The sequence below is a fragment of the Capricornis sumatraensis genome, chromosome 20 (genome assembly GCF_032405125.1).
Source record: "Capricornis sumatraensis isolate serow.1 chromosome 20, serow.2, whole genome shotgun sequence".
Taxonomy (NCBI): Eukaryota; Metazoa; Chordata; class Mammalia; order Artiodactyla; family Bovidae; genus Capricornis; species Capricornis sumatraensis.
This window is the reverse complement of record NC_091088.1, coordinates 67,520,575-67,541,993: the sequence shown is the minus strand read 5'-3', so window position 1 is coordinate 67,541,993 and position 21,419 is coordinate 67,520,575. Positions and strand designations below refer to the sequence as shown.

The following is a 21,419-nucleotide window of genomic DNA, read 5'->3' as shown; positions in this document are numbered from 1 at the left end:
AAAAAAAAAAAAATTTGATGCTTTCGAACTGTGGGGCTGAAGAAGACTCTTGAGAGTCCGTTGGACAGCAAGAAAATCATACTAGTCCATCCTAAAGGAAATTAACCACGAATATCCAAATTCAGACTTAAACTGAAGAAAGTAGGGAAAGCCATTAGACCATTCAGGTATGACCTAAATCAAATCCGTTACGATTATGCAGTGGAAGTGACAAATAGATTCAAGGGATTAGATCTGATAGACAAAGCGCCTGCAGAACTATGGACAAGAGGTTCCTGACATTGTACAGGAGGCACTGATCAAGACCATCCTCAAGAAAAAGAAATGCAAAAGGGCAAAATGGTAGTCTGAGGAGGCCTTACAAATAGCTGAGAAAAGAAAAGACGCAAAAGGCAAAGGAAAAAAGGAAAGATACATCCATTCAAATGCAGAGTTCCAAAGAATAGCAAGAAGAGATAAGAAAGCCTTCCTCAGTGATCAGTGCAAAGAAATAGAGGAAAACAACAGAATGGGAAAGACTAAAGATCTCTTTAAGAAAATTAGAGATACCAAGGGAACATTTCATGCAAAGATGGGCTCGATAAAGGACAGAAATGGTATGGACCTAACAGAAGCAGAAGATATTAAGAAGTGGTGGCAAGAATACATAGAAGAACTGTAGAAAAAAAGACCTTCACAACCCAAATAATCATGATGTGTGATCACTCACCTAGAGCCAGACATCCTGGAATGTGAAGTCAAGTGGGCCTTAGAAAGCATCACTACGAACAAAGCTAGTGGAAGTGATGGAATTCCAGTTGAGCTATTTCAAATCCTGAAAGATGATGCTGTGAAAGTGCTGCACTCAATATGCCAGTAAATTTGGAAAACTCAGCAGTGGCCACAGGACTGTAAAAGGTCATTTTTTCATTTAAATCCCAAAGAAAGGCAATGCCAAAGAATGTTCAAACTACCGCACAATTGCACTCATCTCACACACTAGCAAAGTAATGCTCAATCTTCTCCAATCCTCCAAAGTAATACTCAAAATCCTCCAAGTACATGAACCATGAACTTCCAGATGTTTAAGCTGGATTTAGAAAAGGCAGAGGAACCAGAGATCAAATTGCCAACATCTGTAGGATCATGGAAAAAGCAAGAGAGTTCCAGAAAAGCATCTACTTCTGCTTTATTAACTACACCAAAGCCTTTGAATGGATTACAACTGTTAGGCAGGTAGAACAGGGAAGAGGAGGCCAAAATGGCGGTGGCTACAGACAAGGAAGGGAAAAGCCCGCGAAAATGAAACAAAAGAAGGTCCGAGGACTGGAGTGAGGACCTCAGGTAAAACAAACAACACTCCTGGCTGGCCCAATTTATACAGGACAGGCCCAGGGAGAGATAAACATATAAATAGAGGAGCCAAAGCCAGTTCTCTCTCTCTCTTCCCACCCCCCCAACCCCCCCAACCCCCCCAAACCCCCCCAAACCCCCCAACCCCACCCCCCCCGCAGCCCCACACCGTGCGCTGGGGCGCTCTTCTCCTCGTGTCTTTAGATCAACCTGCCCTCACGCCTTGAAGATGGATTTTCCTGCTATCTTCTAAATAAAATGGGCTTCCCTGGTAGCTCAGAGGTTAAAGCATCTGCCTGCAATGTGGGAGACCCGGGTTCGATCCCTGGGTTGGGAAGATCCCCTGGAGAAAGAAATGGCACCCCACTCCAGTATTCTTGCCTGGAGAATCCCACGGACGGAGGAGCCTGGTGGGCTACAGTTCACGGGGTCACAAAGAGTCGGACATGACTGAGTGACTTCACTTTTACTTTCTAAATAAAATAGAGCTGTAACACTGAGCTGTAACACTGATTTGTCTAAGAGCTATAACACGGTCTATCCAAGACCTGAGAGCTGTGAAACACCGAGGGGGCCTTAATGTCCATCACTCCAAATCTTTGTTGTGACGAGACAAAGAATCGAGGAACATAGACTCGCGTGACGCAACAAACTGGAAAATTCTTCAAGAGATGGGAATACCAGACCACCTTACCTGCCTCCTGCGAAATCTATGCAGGTCAAGAAGCAACAGATAGAACTGGACATGGAACAATGGACTGATTCCAAATTGGGAAAGGAGTACGTCAAGGCTGTATATTGTCACCCTGCTTATTTAACTCATATGCAGAGTACATCATGAGAAACGCTGGGCTGGAAGAAGCACAGCTGGAATCAAGATCGCTGCGAGAAATATCAAAAACCTCAGATATGCAGATGACACCACCCTTATGGCAGAAAGTGAAGAACTAAATAACCTCTTGATGAAAGTGGAAGAGGAGAGGGAAAAAGTTGGCTTAAAACTCAACATTCAGAAAATTAATGTCATGGCATCTGGTCCCATCATTTCATGGCATATAGATGGGGAAACAATGAAACAGTGAGAGACTTTATTTTGGGGGGCTCTAAAATCATTGCAGATGATGAAATCACTGCAGCCACGAAATTAAAAGACACTTGCTCCTTGGAAGAAAAGCTTTGACCAACCTAGACAGCATGTTAAAAAGGAGAGACATGACTTTTCCAACATAGGTCTGTGTAATCAAAGCTATGATTTTTCCAGTAGTCATGTATGGATGTGAGAGTTGGACTATAAAGAAAGCTGAGCACCAAAGAATTGATCCTTCTGACCTGTGGTGTTGGAGAAGACTCTTGAGAGTCCCTTGGACTGCAAGGAGATCCAACCAGTCCATCCTAAAGGAAATCAGTCCTGAATAGTCATTGGAACTACTGATGGTGTGGCTGAAACTCCAATACTTTGGCCACCTGATGCAAAGAATGGACTGATTGGAAAAGACCTTGACACTTGGAAAGACTGAAGGTGGGAGGAGAAGGGGACATCAGAGGATGAGATGGCTGGATGGTATCACCGACTCGATGGACATGAGTTTGAGCAAGCTCTGGGAGTTGGTGATAGACAGGGAAGCGTGGCATCCTGCAGTCTATGGGGTCGTAAAGAGTCGGACACGACTGAATTACTGAACTGAACTGAACTGAACTGATTCATTGGAAGGACTAAAGTTGAAGCTGAAGCTCCAATCCTCTGGCCACCTGATGCAGAGAACTGACTCATTGGAAAAGACCCTGATGATGGGAAAGATTGAAGGCAAGAGGAGAAGGGGACGACAGAGGATGAGATGGTTGGATGGCATCACCGACTCGATGGACATGAGTTTGAGCAAGTTCTGGGAGACACTGGAGAGCAGAGGATACTGGACTACTGCAGTCCATGGGGTCACAAAGAGCTGGTCATGATTCAGTGACTGAACAACAACAAATGCATTTTGCTATTAATCTGTTGGTTTTAATTATTTATTCATGTTTCCTCCCTGTTACATTGCCCTCTGTGCTTCCAAGGCTCGCCATAGACTCAGCAGCGAGAGTGTTTCCTGGTGTTTGGAAACTTCTCTCTTTTTAAGACTCCCTTCCGGGACAGGACTCCCTTCCTGGGTCAGAGCTCCCACCCTACCTCCTTTGTCTCGTTTTTCGCCTTCTATATTTTTTCCAACTATTTTTGAAGATAATGATCTGCTTTTCTGGGTGCCTGATGTCCTCTGCCAGCATTCAGAAGTTGTTTTGTAGAATTTACTCAGCGTTGAAATGTTCTTTTGATGAATCTGTGGGGGAGAAAGTGGTCTCCCCGCCCTATTCCTCCGCCATCTTAGCTGGCAGCTGCATTTTGCTATTACACAAGTAATATGTGAAAACAGAGAGACACCTCCCCAGCAACCATTTATTTTTTTTCCAGCTTTTTTTCAGGTAAGACTGACAAACAAAAATTATGGATATTTAAGGTGCGAAACATGGTTTATCTGATATACGTAGATTATGGAATCATCACCATGATAAAAGCTGATTAACACCTCACAGAGCTACCCTTTCGGTGGGAAAGGTGAGAACACTTAGGACTACTATTAACACATTTCAAATGTACAATGTTTTATTACTAACTATAATCACCACACTGTATGTTAGAGCCCTGGAATGTATTCCTATTATAATTGGAAGTTTGTACCCTTTGACCAACCTCCCCTTACCACATCCCAACCAGCATTCCACTCTTTGTTGCTATGAGTTCAACTCTTTTCTGGATTCTACATAGAAATGAGTCCATGCCTTATTTGTCTTTCTGTGTCTGTCTTTTCTGACTGAGCACAATGTCCTCCAGGTTCATGCATGTGGTTGCAACTGATAGGAGGTCCTCCTTCCTCAAAGCTGAGGAACACTGCGTTGTGTTTATACAGATTTTCTTATCTAGTCACCTGTCCTTGGACACTTAGGCTGTTTCCAAGTCTTGCTTATCACGACTCATGCCGCAATGAAGTTGGGGGTGCAGGTATCTCTTTGTGACAGTGATTTTATTTCCTTGGGGTATGTATCCAGAAATGGGATTGCTGAACCACATGAAAATCCTATTTCTAATCCGTTGAGGAAACTCCGCACTGTTTGCCATAGTGGGCGCCCCGGTTTACATGCCCACGGTGTACCAAGTTTCCTTTTCTCCAAGTCCTTCCACTAATCATTTAATTTATATGTACACATAAACAGATATATCTTTCCCCTCAAAATACGATCATCCGGGAAATTCCTTGGAGGCCCAGTGGTTAGGACACTGAGCTTTCACTGCCCAGGGTACGTGTTCAGTCCCTGATTAGGGAACTAAGATCCCACAAGCTGTATGGTACACCTCATCCCCAAACAAAAGATCATCTTGAAGTTGCTGTTTTATAGCTAGGTTTCCCCCTTAGTAGGCGTCCCTGGTGGCTCAGTTAGTAAAGAGCCTGCCTGCAATACAGGAGACCTGGGTTTGATCCCTGGGTTGGGAAGGAGGAAATGGCAACCCACTCCAGCATTTTTGCCTGGGAAATCCCATGAACAGAAGAGCCTGGTGGGCTACCGTCCATGGGGCCACAAAAAGGGTTGGACATGACTGGGCAACTAAACAGCAACAACAAATCTTATGCAGAAGCAACTGTTTAATTCATTGTATAGACATAGACAGGGGACTTCCCTGAAGGTCTGATGGTTACCACTCGGTGCTCCCAATGCAGGGGGCAGGGATTCAGTCTCCAGACAGGGGACTAAGATCCCTCGTGCCACACAGTGTGGCCCAAAATAAATTAAAAAATCCAAACAGGGAAGGATACTGAGGTGCTAAGAGGGTGACTAACTTACAAAAACACATCCCAAAACTGGTCAATGACGGAATTAGAATTTGAGGCCAGGCAGTAATTCCAGATTCTCACTAAGCTACGGTGGCCTTTTTGACAGATTAGAAAACAAATGCTCAGTCAACGGGGCGTCTCAGGTGGCTCAGAGGTAAAGAATCGGCCTGCCAATGGGTCAGAAAGATCCTCTGGAGGAGGAAATGGCAACCCACTCCAGTATTCTTGCCTGGAGAATCCCCATGGACAGAGGAGCCTGGCGGGCTACAGTCCATGGGGTTGCAAGAGTCAGACACGACTTAGTGACCGAACCACCACCCCCGGCCCTTAATTGTTCACCTGCAACCGTGAGAGTTATCAAGCCCAAAGTATCTCGCCAGCAGTGAATGTCCGGTCTGAGGAAGCCACCTGCAACAAGGCGCCTTCTAAGGCGACGCTTCTCAAACATCCTGGGAATCTGAGTCTCCAGTCTGGGACATTTTGATTTAGGAGGTCAGGGGTGGGGGCCTGAGACTCTGCATTCCTACCAAGCGCCTGAGGGGTCCTGCTTGATTCTCTGGTTCACGGTTACACTTTGTGCAGCAACGTCCTGAAATAATTAGTTATTAAATACTTGACCAGGCTCTCTAGAGGGTAAACCTTGGAATCCATGTTTTCACTACATTCTCAAGGTGATTATAATTTTCTCTCTTGTTTTCTGGTGGCGTTTCTATTTTTGTTGTTGTTTTTATCTGCTTGATTTTTTGGTGGTAGAATATATTGTAATGTCAAATTTGCCGTTTTAACCACTTTATTTTTTATAAAGTATTTATTTGTTTTTAGCCGCGCAGGCTCTTCTCCAGTTGCCTGAGAGCGGGGGCCGCTCTTCTGTGCAGTGCTCGATTTTCTCGCTGCGGTGACTTTTCTGTTGCGGAGCGCCGGCTCCAGTGGAGCGCGCTTCGGTAGCTGCGTCACGTGGGCTCAGAAGCTGCAGCTCTCAGACTCCAGAGCAGTCTTAGTAGTTGTGGCGCTTGGGCTTAGCTGCCCCGCAGCATGTGGAATCTTCCCGGATCAGGGATCAAACCGGTGTCCCCTGCATTACAAGGCAGAGTCTTAACCCCTGGGCCCCCAAGAAGCCCCATTTTAACTATTTGAAAGTATGCAATTCAGTGGCATTATGCACACGCACGGCACTTGGCAATCATCCCTCCTCTCCAGTTCCAGAAGTTCTTCATCCAGAAAAGGAAACCCCGCATCCGATATCAGTCCCTCCCTATTCTCCTCTTCCCCAGCCGCGGGCAATCATGGACCTGTTTGGGGGTTTTGTTTGGTTACAATGTGGCATTCGGGATATTAGTTCCCCGACCGGGGATTGAACCTGTGCCCTCTGCAGCAGAAGCACAGAGTCCTAACCACTGGCCCGCCAGGGAATTCCCCGAATCTGCTTTCTGTTTCTCTTTCTGTCTGTTCTGGATATTTCATAGAAATCGAATCACTCCATATATCACTTTTTGTGTCTGGTTCCTTTTACCCAGTATGATGCTTTTAAGGCTCATCCAAGTTGTAGCGTGTGTCAGTGATTTATTCTTTTCCCAGGGTGTCTCTTATGTCATCTGTGTGTGGAGAACAAGCTGGATCCTATCTGGGCAATGTAGCAGTAGGGGCTGAGAGTACAAGCTCTATGATTTGATGGTCAGTTACATCCCCTCGGAAAGCCTCAGTCTGCTCATCTGTAAAATGGGCTAATAGCCTATCCCTCACAGAGTCAGACACGACTGAAGAGACTTAGCTCACAAGCACAGGACTATTTGCAAAGTGACTGGCATGTGTTAAGAGCTCAGTTAACTATTAGGTACTGCTGTTCTTCCATCTTAGGGGTATGCTGTAATCAGTCAGACCAATCTCCTACAGTTGGACATTACAGTTTTTCCTATTTTTTTGCTGTTTTCAACAAATGCTGAGACAAACATCTTTAAATACTCAACACTTTCCCATTATTTCTTTAGCATAAAACCCTGGAAGTGCCATTGGCGGGTCAAAATTTTATTTACATTATGAAATATTTCTGACATGTAGAAAAAAACAGGGAATATAGTGAATTCACAGCTTCCACCTGCCAGCTTAGAAAAAATAATTGCCGGTAAGAATGTCCTGAGTAGCTTTCCTGACTGCATTCCTTCCGCTCTCCCCCAGGGGTCGCCACTAGGGCACCCCCACCCCCACCCCATGTCATACCCAGGCAAGTTTGCGTTTTATTACATGTCCACACACAACTCCTGTTTCTTTTTTTTTTCTTTAACCGTATGCATTCGACTCTGTAAACTTCTGCAACTAGCAGGGTGCTTTGGGATTGTCCAGGCTGATACACCGAGTGCTGGATCACTCACTTTCACTGCTGTATAGCATTCCCCTACGTGAAGATGCTGTAGGCAGTGCTTAGTCGTTCAGTTGTGTCCGACTCTTTGCGACCCCATGGACTGTAGCCCGCCAGGCTCCTCTGTCCCTGAGGATTCTATAGGCAAAAATACTGGAGTGGGTTGCCATGCCCTCCTCCAGAGGATCTTCCCAACCCAGGGATCGAACCTAGGTCTCCCGCATTGCAGGCGAATACGTTTACTGTCTGAGCCATCCTTGGCGGAAGTGGAGGGGGGATGTGCCTAAGTTGGGGGTGTCTCAGATCTGAGGTTAAGTCCTAGTTGGGGAAGGGACAGTAAGAACAGAAGATGAGAGCCTGGAAGCACAGATGAAAGACCCTGGGGAGGGTGTTCAGGAAGATCTCTCAAAGAGGGGTTCTCATTTTATAGATGTGAGCCTCAGGCCCGTAGAGAGCAAGCCGTTTCTCCACAGTCACAGAAGGGCTGTTTGCAGAAACCAGCTTCATACATTCATTCCTTCAGCACAAATTAACGAAGTACCTATTCCATACTACACATTGTTCCAAGAGCACAGAATATTTAGCAGTCAACAAAACAAAAACCGCCTGCTCCAAGTGTGCGGCTTATTATTCTGAGCGTAATTATGATGAATTGCTAATTATGTTCGCTTCTAGGATTGTAGCAGGAGGGTGATCCCTATTGGGGGCGTCGGGGGGGTGCCCCATGAGAGCGCCCCATGAGAGCGCCCCATGAGTCACGGCTTTCTCCAAAGCCCCCACTTCCGTCTTTCTGATCGATTCACCCACAGAGTGTTATTGTGGTTATTCAAAATTAAACAGGGTTTTTTGGGGGACGAGAGGGTGATCTAGAACGGGGAAGGAAAGGAAAAGCCCTTTGTACTCGGCAGGGTTGTCAATAAAGTTTTGTCGCCTTGGCAACCGCAGGTCCAGCCGAGTTGGGGGTAGGGGGGATGGAAAGAAAGAACAGAAGTGCGCGCGCATTCACCTCCCTGGTCCGCCGCGGCTTTCCTGCTTTCTCCCTCTGGTGGCCGAAGGTTTCGCCGGAGAAGGAGAACAGGGAGGGCGTTACCCTAACGGTGATAGGCGGAGACCTTAGCCAATGGAAGCATGAGTCGCTCCAAGGCCAACCAATCACACTCGGGCTATGTAGCCGACGGAACCCTCCCTCTTCCCTCTTGTACCCAAATAACCCGACCCAAACCCGAGTTTCTCCCGGAACGACAGCGCTTTCGGCCAATGAGAGCGTCAACTTCTGGCTGTGGGCGGGGACTCGTCTCCATGGCAGCAGCGGAGGGACAGGGGCGGCAGCCACTAGATGCAGTTGGCGGCGCTTTGACGGCAGGGCGGGCGTGGCGGGGTTCTGTAGGGGCACCGAAGGGGGGCTATAGGGGCGGGGCAGAACGGAGCCTGACCAATGGGGGCGGCGCAAGCTTCTAGGCAATTGAAGAGTGGCGGAGACGTTGGCCAATGGGAGGCCGTAGTGGCAGTGACGGGGTGGGCCCGGCAGGGCTAACTGGAGGCGCGGCGACCCGGTCTGACGAGAGCTGGAGGAGGCTGTGGGAGGTGGTGGCAGCCGCGGCGCGGGCGCCTGAGGAGGAGGAGGAGGAGAAGCGGGTGAGGGGCGGCGCGGGGCCCGACCTCTGAGCCCCTTCTCGGCCCCCGCCCCGCGCCGCCTTGGCTCCCGGTCGTCCCCAGCCCCGTCTGTCCCCTGGCCCGCCCGCCCCTCCTCGTGCCCAGGCGCCCACGTCTCCTGGCCCTTCGGCGAGCCTCAGGCTGCTCTCGGTGCCCAGCCCCTTCCCTGTGCTTCCTCCCCTAGTCCCCGCTCTCGCGCTTCAGGCCCTTCCTTGGACCCTCAGCTCGCCCTCTGACTCTGCACTCCCGTCCTTGGCCCTCAGGCGCGTCCCCTGCACTCTCGCCGCCTGCCCAGGCCCCTGGAAGCCACCCCTCCCCCAAGGTCTTCCCCAGGCCCGTGTCTGCTCCCCCCAGTTTTCCTCAGCACCTCAGCCCTTTAGGCTGGGTTCTCACTGCCTACCCAGGCCCTACCCTAGAGCCCGGGCGTGCTCCTCGCGGCTCTTGAGGGTTCCTTCCTGGAGCCCCAGGACTCTCCCTGGCCCCGTTTGCTTCTCCAACCCCGTTGTGGAACCCCTGGACCGCCCCCCTCTACCTTCCCAGGACCCTCCCTGGACCTCCAGGTCCTTCTGTGCTTTCTCCGGACCCCTGGTCTCCCTGCTGGCTTTTCCTGGGGTCCTCGCTGGGTCCCCAAGCCTCCCCGCGGGCAGCCCGGGCCTTCTCCCTGCCCTGGCTCCCTCCCTGTGGTGTCCGCATTTTGCCTTTACCCCCTCGCCCCTCTGCAGCTTCAGTTCCGTCCCAGCGCCGTCCCGCAGCGCCCCCTCTTTAATTTTCCTCTGCCTTGGGGTCTCTGCCCCCTTTCCCAGCCGCTGTAGCGCCCCTTCCTCGCAGTCCCCCGTCGACTCCCCGAAGCACCCTGGTGTGGGTGCCGGGCAGGCCTCCGCCGTCGGGGTTAGGAGGCTTGTTTTCGTTTTGCTAATCGCCGTCCTTCTCGCGTGTTTTTTCTGGGCTTCCTCTGCCTCTCCACACGTTCCTTTTCTCTCCCCCCTCCCCCCGCTTTGTCCTCCGCGCCCCTCCCCCGGAATCCTTGGAGAGAGAGCAGGTGCCGGAGCCTTCCTCGCCTTTCCCTCCCCTCACCACCCCTCCTCCTCCAGACTGCCTGAGGTTTCACCCCGAGCCTTCCGAGGAGGGCTCCCGAGGGCTGCTGGGGAGGGGGGTGGCGGCCGAGGCCGGGAGAGTGGGGGTGGGCTGAAGAACGAGCGGTTCTGGCCGGGCCGGAGCTGCTGCTGGGGGCCCCCTGACTCCCACCTCCTGCAGGACTAAGCCTTCAGGGTTATCCCAGACTGCCAATGAATCAGCCTTCCCTGGTCTGTAGGGACCTTTGCGTGCCTTCAAGCGTGCGCGCGCGTGTGTGTGTGTGTGTGTGTGTGTGTGTGTACGTGTATATGGGAGTCCTAGGGAATCTGCGTGCACACATGGGGTCTGTGAATGTGTGTGCGTGGGCAGGGGCGGGGGAGTTGTCATAAGTGGTTTATGTCTGTGCTCAGGAGGCTGCAGAGGTGCAGCTACTGAGGATGGTGGCTGGCATCCTTGGGGGGGGTCTCCCCATTGTCAGAAGCGCTTGTTGCCTTTCGCCTTCACTGAGAGCCCTGCGAAGTCAGTACTGCTTCTCTCCCCGCTTTATAGATGAGGCCAAAGGGCCTGGCCCAGGCTCACAGGGCTCACAAGTGGCAGAGAGCAAGCATACACACGGGATCCCAACGCTGCGCCCCTGCCTCGCGTTCCCCACCCCCTGCCGCCACCACCAGAGGCAGCATGGTGCGTGGGGCACCATGGGGCCCGACAGAGTAACCGCCAGAGAACTGTGTGAGAATGACGACCTGGCCACCAGCCTCGTCCTGGACCCCTACCTCGGCTTCCGCACCCACAAGATGAACGTCAGGTGAGGCGACCCCGGGGACGGTGGACCCAGGGATATTGGGACCCGGGACCCCTGCCCCGCCACCACCACCCCTCTGCCCCATCCTCCTCTCAGCTCCCAGCGGGGGTGGGGGTGGGGCCTGGGAAGGCCCACAGGGAATAGGCCAAGGCCCTGGGACCCAGGCATGCCCTCTCCCCCAGCCCCGTGCCCCCCCTGCGACGACAGCACCACCTGCGCTCAGCTCTGGAGGCCTTCCTGAGGCAGCGGGACCTGGAGGCTGCGTACCGGGCCCTGACGCTGGGAGGCTGGATGGCCCACTACTTCCAGAGCCGGGGCCCACGGCAGGAGGCTGCCCTCAAGACCCACGTGAGGGAGCCCTTCCCTTTCCTCCCCTTGGCCCTCATGTTCTGTCTCCCCCACCTGTCCCAGGCCCTCCGCCCTATCGGGCAGACCCTCAGCGCAGCCCCCCAGGACTCCCTGACTTCCTATCCATTGGGACCATCTAAAGCAAGGCTCAGAGACTGCTAGGACAGGTGCGCTGGGGGGCCCTCTGAGATGGAGTCTAACCTCTTATTTGACAGATGAGGAAACTGAGGCCCCAACAGGGGAAGTGAGCCTCCTGAGACCACACAGTGAGTCAGTGGCAGAGCAGGACTAGAACCCAGGAGAGAGAGGGCCAAGGACGACCCTGCCCCAGCTCCTCACCCCACCCACCCCCTCACCTCCCCCAGATCTATCGCTACCTCCGCGCCTTCCTGCCTGAAAGTGGCTTCACCATCTTGCCCTGTACCCGTTATTCCATGGAGACAAATGGAGCCAAGATTGTGTCAACTCGTGCATGGTAAGAGGGCAGGATTCGCAGCCCAGGCCTTGCAGGAGGCATCTCTCCCCAGGGACAGCTGGGAGAAGACACCCCCCTCTCTTGTGGAGGAGACCCAGCACTGTGGCAACAGGGCCATGTAGATGTCGGTGTTGAGAGAAAGGAGGCGGGGCCTGGCCCTCAGGACCCCCTGGCCTACCACAGCCCTCCGGGAGATGAGACCCCCTCCAGCGACCCAGGCTTCCCAGGGCTGCTGGGAAAGGACTGACCTTGTGATCGAGAGTACACTGCTGTCCTTTCTCTCATCCTCACCAGACTCCCCCCCGCCAAGCAGCAATCACTGCTGGGTATGAGGGCCAGGCAGTAAGCAAGAGGAACCCTGCCCTCGGCATGCAGTCTAGTGAGGAGGGAGGTGGTAGTGGTGCAAGCTCACAGGGCTGAGCACAGCTGTGCATCCTGAGCCTGCCGGGGATTTCGAGAGTGTACTTGGGAGCCAGGCCGAGGCTGAGACCCACAGAGTGACTGAAAGGTCTAGTGAAGAGCCTGGGGTGCCTGGGTTGGGGGGTCTTCTAGGCAGGACTGGACCGCGGGAAGCTGAGGCAGTGGGCACCGGAGGAGCTGAAAGCAGGAGAGGATGCGCACCAGGCATCTGTGGGTGTAGGGCAGCAGTGTGCCTTTCAGAGACATTTGGGTGGTGGAGCGCGCTGGCCCGCATCAGTTCTTCCCACAGGAGGCTTGGGATGAGAGGCCCCTGTTCCCAGTGCTGGTGGCTGGGGAGGTACTCACTGACCCACAGCGAGCCGGCTTCTTGGCAGGAAAAAGAACGAGAAGCTGGAGCTGCTAGTGGGCTGCATCGCGGAGCTGCGGGAGGCCGACGAGGAGCTGCTGAGGGCTGGGGAGAACGACTTCAGCATCATGTACTCGACCCGCAAGCGCAGCGCTCAGCTGTGGCTCGGCCCTGCCGCCTTCATCAACCACGGTGGGGGCGGGGCTAGGGGCCGGCCCAGGGGTAGGGGCGGAGGGGCGTGCCCCAGTTTTCTGGCTCCTCTGACGCGAGTCTCTTCTCTCCCCTGCACCCCCACAACTGGCTCCAGACTGCAAACCCAACTGCAAGGTGAGACCTGGGAATCCCACATCCGGGGAGGAAGGGGCACGTGGGGAGGAGCTTTCGGGTCAGTGAAGAGCTAGAAACTGTCGGGGGTCTCCCTGCCTGACCGTGCAGCTTCCCACCCGTCCTTGCCCGTGCCGGGAGGGAGGAGGGGCCTCTGGTAGAGCCACACTGGGACCCAGTCACACTGCCACCTGCTGGCTGCAGCGCCCCCTCTCCGAACCTTGGCCGGGGGCGGGGCCGGTTGAGGGGGAGGGTGGTGGTGGGCAGACCCGAGGTGCCCCTGCCTGTGCCTGTTGCCCGGCCTCCCAGGCAGAAGCCCCTGCAGCTGTGATGATAGCAGGAGGCGGGGGAGGCCCCGGGAGTGAGGTCAGAGAGAGCCCTGCCCTCCTGGAGATCCAGGGCTCCTCCTGATAGGAGGCCCTGGGAGGCAGAGAGAGGCCCCCCTGTTCTGTGTGTGTGGAGGACCGAGTGCGTGGGAGGGAGTTGAGGGGTGACGCCCAGCAAGGCCTTGGGCGTCTGCCCTGCAAGTGTGGGCCTCCCTGGCCTTGGCCATCCTCCAGAGCCCCCCACGTGAGGAGGTTGGAGTCCTGGCTCCACCGCCCAGGCCCTGGTTTCTCTTCTCAGATGGGAAAGGATGAGAACTTGCCTGCTGGCACAGCTGTGAAGGCCGCTGAGTGTCAGTGTCTTGTGGGGTTTGGGGCACAGACAGTTGTTAGGAGGGAGAGGAGGCAGGGCTTGGTGAGAGGGGTGCCAGCCTCCTCGTGATGCAGAGCCGAGGCTGTACCAGTCAGAGCCAGGTGCTGGAGGAGGAGGAGAGTTTTCCCAGGTGTTGAGGGCGAAGGGGCGCGCCCTAGGGCATCTCAGATGGGGCGTCAGGCTGGAGGGCTGGGAGGCCGCGGCACGGGGGCTCCCCTCGTGTGTGAGCTCGGTCACCCCATGGCGGCTCCCGTGGGGTACAGGCTGAGGCTGGTGGGTAGCCCAGGGCAGGGAGACCCTGAGGGGCCGGCTCCAGAGGGGTCTTAGGCACGGAGGGAATGCAGACACCTGGCAGTGCCTGCTCGGGAGATGCCGGGCAGCTGTTCTGGCGTCAGGCAGGCCAGAGGCCAGGGCCACTCCCAGGTGTGTGTCAGCCTGGGACGAACAGACCAGTGGACAGATGGACAGGCGGGTGGGTGGGAGTCCCGCCTCTCCCAGAGGAGGAACCTAGAGGCAGGAGCAGCCAGATGAGGGGGCTGGTGATCCTGGACTGGGGCTGGGGGTGGGCCTGGGCCTGGAGAAGGGGAGGCGGCAGAAGCAGGCGGTGCGGGCCAGCCACCGAGGAGCCAGGGGTTGGGCCGGAGGGAGCGGTTCCTTTGCGTTGCCAGGCCTGGTTAGGTCATCGTCCTGCAGCGAGGGCGGGAGCAGGCAAAGCAGGGGGGGATCAAGGAGCCGGCACTGAGGGCAGGCCCTGGGCAGAGCGCGTCCCAGGGCTCGGCCCCTGCCCATCCCAGGGGCAGGCGGTGAGGCCAGGGGCCCAGGCCAGGCCAGGAGGTGGGGGCGGGGAGCCAGGCCACCCCCAGGGCGGGGCACTGAGCCTCTGGCCCCCAGTTTGTGCCTGCAGATGGAAACGCAGCCTGCGTGAAGGTGCTCCGGGACATCGAGCCGGGGGACGAGGTGACCTGTTTCTACGGCGAGGGCTTCTTCGGCGAGAAGAACGAGCACTGTGAATGCTACACCTGCGAGAGGTGGGCCAAGGGCCTGGGGCTGGGAGCTGGAAGTGCGTCCTCGGGGGCCCAGCCCTCCCTCCTCACCACCCTCCCACCCACAGGCGAGGGGAGGGTGCTTTCCGACTGCGGCCCAGGGAGCCCCTGCCACCCCGGCCGCTGGAGAAGTACGAGCTCCGGGAGACCAAGCGGCGGTTGCAGCAAGGTCTGGACGGGCCCCGGTCCTGTGCCCACCCACTCCCGCTGCGCCGGGACCCTTTCTGCGGTGAGCACGGGGTGGGCGCTGTCCGCGGGCCCGTCCCCTGCCCCGTCTTTGCCCTCCTCCTCTCTCGTCCCTCCAGGAAGAGCCTTGGAGGCGGCCAGCCTGAGCGGGAGCTGTGCGCCCTTGCAGGAGCCCTGCTCACGCAGCTGCCCTCTCCTCTCCCCTCCCCCGGGCCTCCACAGCCGCCTGCCAGCCTCTGCGCCCCCCACCCTGCAGCGCCCGACTCGATGCCTCGCCCCTCTGGCTCCAGTGGCTGCCTCAGCCCCAGCTCCGGGTGCGTCCCCGGAGGCGCCGACGCCTGCAGCCCCGGCGAGCCCCGCCGCCTCCTGTTCTCCGAGCTGCCCGCATCTCCCTGCACCGGTGGGGAGGCTGCGGCCCCCACTGCTGCCTGCGGGCAGAGGCCCGGGTGGCCCTGGGTCAGGCCCCCCGCGCCTGCTGGGCCCCCCAGCAGGACTGGCACTGGGCCCGGCGCTACGGGCTGCCTTCTGTGGTCCGTGTGGATCTGAGCCGCGTGGCGCCAGCCCTGCCTGCCACTGCCAACCCTGCCCCCGCCGGGACCCCAGGCCCCATCGCCATCCCCAAGCAGGCCCTTGCCTTCACCCCCTTCTCCCCACCCAAGCGCCTGAGGCTGGTGGTCAGCCATGGCTCCATTGACTTGGATGTCAACAGTGATGGGCCGTGATGGGCTAGACAGGGAGACCTGGGCCCGGAACGCAGGGTGTCCTTCCTGGTCCCCTCCTGCCCAGCTTCTCGGGGAGCCACCTCCAGAAGGAGCTCTTGGACCCCTGGGAAGGAACTGACCTTCGACTCCAGCACAGCTTTGACCTGGGGGCAGGTTGGCTTGGATACCCCCAGGGATCTGACCCCTGACCCTTTGTGACTGCTGACCCCTGAGCCACCCCCATCCTGGCAGGGAGCCCTGGCCACTGCCCTCTCTCTGCCCCCGCCCTCGCCCCCAGCCCGGCCTGCAGGGCTGAAGGAGCCTTCACCTGCCCAGGGAGCAAAGCCATAGGGGTGGGGCTGCCCCGCAGGCCTGGGGGAGGTGGGGCTGGCTTGGGTGGCCTCCCTAGACATTGCCCTGTGGGGGAGGGGTCAGTTTGCTCTCAGCCTGTGACTGTCTGAGTGGGGGGCGAGGGGGGTTGGCCAGGGGCTTGTCCCCACCACGCCCGTGGGTCTCAGGGAGGCCGGGTGCGACCTCATCTTTCTCATGGTGCTATCCCTGGTGCTACTGGGGTGTGGGGGGTCTCTCCGCTCCCCCACACCAGAATGGGATATGTTGGGGGGTTGGAAGCACTTGAACTTTTTATTTTATTTTATTAAAACGTTGTTATAAACAGCGCTCTTGGAAACATTTCATTTTGATTTATGTTCTAAAGAGATGTCCTTTGGGAGGGTGAGACCCTATGCCTTGATGGGGAGACCAGACTGGGAGGAGGCAGCCCAGACTTTGGCCCCTGAGAAGCTTGGGAGGGTGAAAGGATAGTGGACTCTGAGGATGGCCAAGTACAGAGGCAAGAATCACACTACCACACAAACTGTGCTTGTGAAGAATGCTTCCAGACCCATCATCTCATGCAGGAGGGGAGTCTGCCCATTTTCCAGATGAGATACCTGAGGTCCAGCAATAAGAGTGACTCACCCTGGGGCACGTGGGGCCAGATCACCCTTGTCTGAAGTCAGAGTCCCTCATGTGTGTCATCTGGGTTGGCCTAGCTGCATGAGGCCAGGACAGTGAATCGTCTGATTTCTTGAGATCCAGTTCTGTTCTCAGTTCCCTGACAAGGGATTGAACCTGGGGCCATGGCGGTGAAAGCCCAGAATCCTAACCCCTGGACCACCAGAGAACTCCTCCCACCACCTCTTAATTCTTACCTCAACCCCCTTTTACAGAAATACTAACAGCTGACAATTAGTGCTTCCTAACACCAGGCGCCCCCCCCCCCCAACCCCCTGCAAAGTGTCTTGTGGACATTTTCCTTCTTGTTCATTGAGGCTTCATGACCATATCGCAAGTGTTGGGGGTCAGGTGTGGGCTGCAGGCCCTGGTTTATCTCCTCCATGACAACCATGGAAAAGTTTACGCTGGAGGCTGACAAGGCCAGGCTGTGTTGGTGAGGAACGTGGAGGGCCTGATGGGACTGTCGAAAGACCCGGGTGGGCCAACGGGGTGGCCAGTTCAAAGCAGGTGACTATTCTTTTTAACTTTAAAATTTGTTTCATATATGTTTGAAGTTTGAAATGAAAGTTACTCAATTGTGTCTGACTCTTCGTGACCCCATGGGCTGTGGCCCATCAGGCTCCTCTGTCCCTGGAATTCTCCAGGCAAGAATACTGGAGTGGGCTGCCATTCCCTTTTCCAGGGGATCTTCCTGACCGAGGCATAGAATCCAGGTCTTCTGCCTTGCAGGCAGACTCTTTACCATTTGAGCCAGCAGGAAAGACCATTTATGTGTAGCCTGTTTGATTCCGAACGAGGAAGTGTCTTTTTTTCCATGAGAGTCCTGCTGAACCTTGTTAGCTTTCTCCCTGAGGTTAAAAGTAAGAAGGGAGAGGGCCTCCCAGTCAGCAAGTGGCAGTGAGGAGGATGAAGAGAGATGGCTGACACAAGTCACTAAGGAACCCATCCCTCTAAACAAGCAGAAGTCCATGCCTTCTAGACAGATGTGACAGCTGAGCAGGAGTCAGCCTGGATGGACGCTGGAGGTTCCAAGGGCCCCGTTTCCCATGTAGAAACTGCACATTCACGTGTGTGTTCTGAGCCCAGAGGGCTGAGAGCCTTCGTCCAACCCTCAAAAGTGTCTGGACCCTAAAACAATGGAGATGAGAAAGCAGTGATCGGGTCTCTCATCCTCAGCACGGCTGCCGCCTTAAGCTGCCAGTCCTGTGTCTCAGGACCAGGGCTGGGCTCTCCAGCCTCCACCCAGAGATGCCAGTAGCACCCCCTCCGTGGTGACAAAAATATCTGTGGTCCTTGCCAAATGTACCCCTCGGGGCCAAAGCCAGTCCCCTGCAAGACCTCTGGGCTAGAGTGACAAGATGATGGGGAAGGAGATAGGTAGGTACTACAACCGATGCCATCATGGCCCACAGCATCTGCCCCAGCGTCTGCCCCAGCATCTGCCGCCACAGCAGCGCTGCCAGGATGGCCCCGCACCTCTGCAGGTGGTCCCAGAGGGCTGGCGCATCTGCCTGAGGCTGCAGAGCTGGTACTGAGCCGAGCCCACCTTGTGCTGCCAGGCAGATGGAGCCCTACCCTCGACAGGGAGCTGAGAGGCGTCCCTGTGAGCCCGCAGCCCCTGGAATGTCCGGGTGGATCTGGGGCTGGGCGAGCCCAGGGGGAGGGCCGGAGGGTCAAGGCTCAGGCTGAGAACCCCATCATAGACCAGGGGGCCAGAGCAAGGAAACGGGGAGGTTGGCTGGAGGAGGAGGAGGAGAGAGCTGAAAGAAACGGGAAGTAAGCGCAGAGTCTCAGGAAGTGCCTGAGACAGCAGGGGACCCAGGCAGGCCTGGCTCCCATTTCTCCCCTTGAGGGCACTGTCTGACCCTCTCACCCTCGGCCTCCAGGAGCTCCCAGGTGGCGCTAGTGGTAAAGACCCACCCACCTGCCAATGCAGGAGAAATGAGTTCAATCCCTGGCTGGGTTGGGAAGATCCCCCTGGAGGAGGGCATGGCAACCCACTCCAGTATTCTTAACTGGAGAATCCCGTGGGCAGAGGAGTCTGGCAGGCCACAGTCCATGGGGTCGCAAAGAGTTGGACATGACTGAGGCGACTGAACACACACCAGGAGCTCCAGGGCCCTGTTGATGTGTTTGGTCACCCTGGGCTTGCCGATCGGGAGGGCAACTGACAGTCAGTCACCCCACCACCCGGTGTGATGTTGGGCACCAGAACTGGACCGACATGCCACAGGTTGTCCGACAGATGGAGATCTCACACCCCCTGAGAGCAGCTGGGCTGGACACTGTTCTCACTCGTCACACGACATCATCCTACCCATGGCCCTGCAAAGTGTAGGTGTTATCACTGTGATCTGGGTGAGAAGGCCCCAGCCCAGAGGCCTCTTAGGCCATGGGGCTGGCAGGCTTCAGGGCTGGACTTGAACCCACGTTCAGAGCTCATCCAGGCTCTGAGGTCTTTGGGAAAGAGGCAGGTACCAGAGGAGAGGCCGGCTCTGAGCTCACGGGAGGCCCAGGGCTTGGTTCAGCAGTGGCTTTCATGGGATGGTGGACAGAGCACAGCGCCCGGATGGCTCACAGAGCGAACGGTTTTCTGATTCTATGATCCTGAACCTGTCAGGGGAGGCAGGAGCTGCAGAGGGACGGGAAGAGGGTGGTGTTGATGAGAGGAGGCTGGAAGAGGTTGAGGATGGAGAGGAGGGGAGCTGGGAGGGGAGCAGGGATGCAGGTGGGGGGAGGGGTGGGGGACGGGAGATGCCGGAGGCCTCCATTTCCTTTGTCCTGGGAGGCTGACCTGGGGGTTTCAGGATGTAGCCAGGCAAAGCTGGCCCGGGCGTGGTGGAGGAGGTGTTCACAGCCAGAGTTTGGGGCCTGAGAGCGTTGGTCCGCTGGCTGGAGGTGAGGTGGTTCTGGCCCTGCCCTGGGCTCAGGCATCCAAGGGACAGAGGTGGCCAGCAAGGAGGCTGGGCGAGTCAGAAGTCCCAGAGGCGGTGGAGGGATAGGGCCGGGATCTTGGCCCCAGAGGGGAAGAAGGGGGAACGGGAAGGGGCTGCGGCGGAACTGGTGCCTGGGGAGGTTGGGAGGCTGGCCGTGGTTGCGGCCGCACAGGTGTCAGGTAGTGATCGGCACTACCTGGGTGACCTCAGCGAGTGTTCAGACGGCCTCCGGTCCTTGCTGTGACTCAGAGCTTGCCCGCGTGGCACCGCGACTTGCTTTCTTCCCCGCGGCAGCGCCACCTCTATGTGGGCCAGAGGTCTGCAGGTCAGCGGAGGTCGCAAGAACGCCTCACACCGCCCCCCCCCCCCCCCCCCCGGCCCCGCCATAGCTTCCAGCCTGTCTGAGTCCACACCCTGTGCCCTCATTTGCCCGGGTGCCTTGCAGGTTGTGGTCTGAGAGCGGAAGCCTGAGGCCAAGGTTTCAGTGGAGCCATCGTGGGAAATGGCACGTTGGGGTGTGCCCTGGGGAGGGGGGAGATGAGGGCAGTGTAGAGGGGTCGGGGGGAAGTGTTCTCCCCCAGCTCACTCAGCCCCACCCGTCGTCCCACCTCTCCTGATAATGGGGTTTGCACCATCTCTCTGCACAGCTGGAGAAACTGAGGTAATGCAGGTCAGGAGGCTTGCCCCGGGGGGGGGGCCCCAGGAAGTCATCACATGATTAGTAATAGCTACCTTTGAACCCTGGGCTTGAATGGGGGGCCTATGAGATCACTGCAGGCAGAGTCTGGGGGTCCGGGCTGCCCCAAGAGGCTGACAGCTTCAAGAATAAACAGTCAAATCCACCCCACCCCCACTCCCATGTCCATCTAGGGCAGGACAGGGCTAGAAGCCTCAGGCTCCAGGTTCTGTCAAGGGTCACTCAGCCTGGCTCAGGGCAACGGTGGTGGTGGTGAAGGTGGAGGTGGCCAGAGAGGGGATATATTGAGAAGCATCTGGAATCAGGATGAACCTCAGCATTGTTGTGCCTGAGCTTGGCTGAAGGGAGGCTCAGAGATGGAGTGGGGCAGGGGCAAAGAATAATTCAGCCTGGAGCTCCGGGTGTCTTGGAGGCGCTCACAGGGAGGGGTTGGCAGGAGAAACTGAAGTGACGTGTTTGAGCAGAGAGGGCTGCTCCTGGCCATGGACAGGTGCTGAAAAGACCAAGGGGACCAGGCGGGGCACCCTGTTGGGAGAGGCTCAAGTGGTGGGTTCCGGGATGTACCGGGAGGGGAGGGGAGTCAAAGAGGATGGGGGTGAGGGAAAGGTGGAGAGCCAGGAATGGTCTGGAGCAGGGAGGGAGAGACGGGGCCAGTGCCGGGCGGTATAAACATCGCTCCTCTGTACTTGAGATGGGATGGAGGGGGTGGGACTGGTGGCCCAGGAAGGGAAGAGGACCCTGAGGGACTTGAGTGACAAGTGGGGGACTGAGAGGCAGGACGACCGTGGAGCAATCGTAGCGGAGGAGTGCTGGGACTCAGAGAGCCAAGGCAGACCCTGCTGGAGCGGGGGTGGGGTGGGGGGAAGCTGGGGAGGGGACAGGAGGAGCTCCCTCACCCTTCCCACGCCTGGAACCAGTAGTGTCGGCGGCAGGGTACCGGAAGGGCCTCTCGATGCTCCCTCACCTTACCTCACCTTACCGACAAGACATTAAAGAGAAATACCAACAGTAACACCACTTTATTTGAGGCTTAAAGACGGGGCGGAGCGGGGTGAGGTTTGGGGTGGTGGGGCCCATTTTCCGGGAGATGAGAGGATGGGGCGGGGATTGTCACTGGGGCTGATTCTTCGGAGGCGAAGCCGAGTTCAGACCG

General features: G+C 56.3%; 1 protein-coding gene across 2 annotated transcripts; it reads left to right on the top strand.

The window, feature by feature from the left end:
- Positions 1–9,131: 9,131 nt before the first annotated feature.
- KMT5C (lysine methyltransferase 5C) lies at positions 9,132–16,020 on the top strand. Of its 2 annotated transcripts, none has more exons than XM_068992694.1 (9): positions 9,132–9,183; positions 10,825–11,080; positions 11,260–11,425; positions 11,791–11,900; positions 12,695–12,858; positions 12,974–12,993; positions 14,578–14,714; positions 14,798–14,958; positions 15,138–16,020. In XM_068992694.1, exons 2-9 carry the CDS (start codon positions 10,971–10,973, stop codon positions 15,635–15,637), a joined length of 1,368 nt encoding a protein of 455 aa, XP_068848795.1. In that variant the 5' UTR covers positions 9,132–9,183; positions 10,825–10,970; the 3' UTR covers positions 15,638–16,020. The 2 variants fall into 2 exon arrangements, with proteins under 2 accessions (XP_068848795.1, XP_068848796.1); XM_068992695.1 differs by having other exon boundaries at positions 15,085–15,536.
- The last annotated feature ends 5,399 nt before the right edge of the window (positions 16,021–21,419 follow it).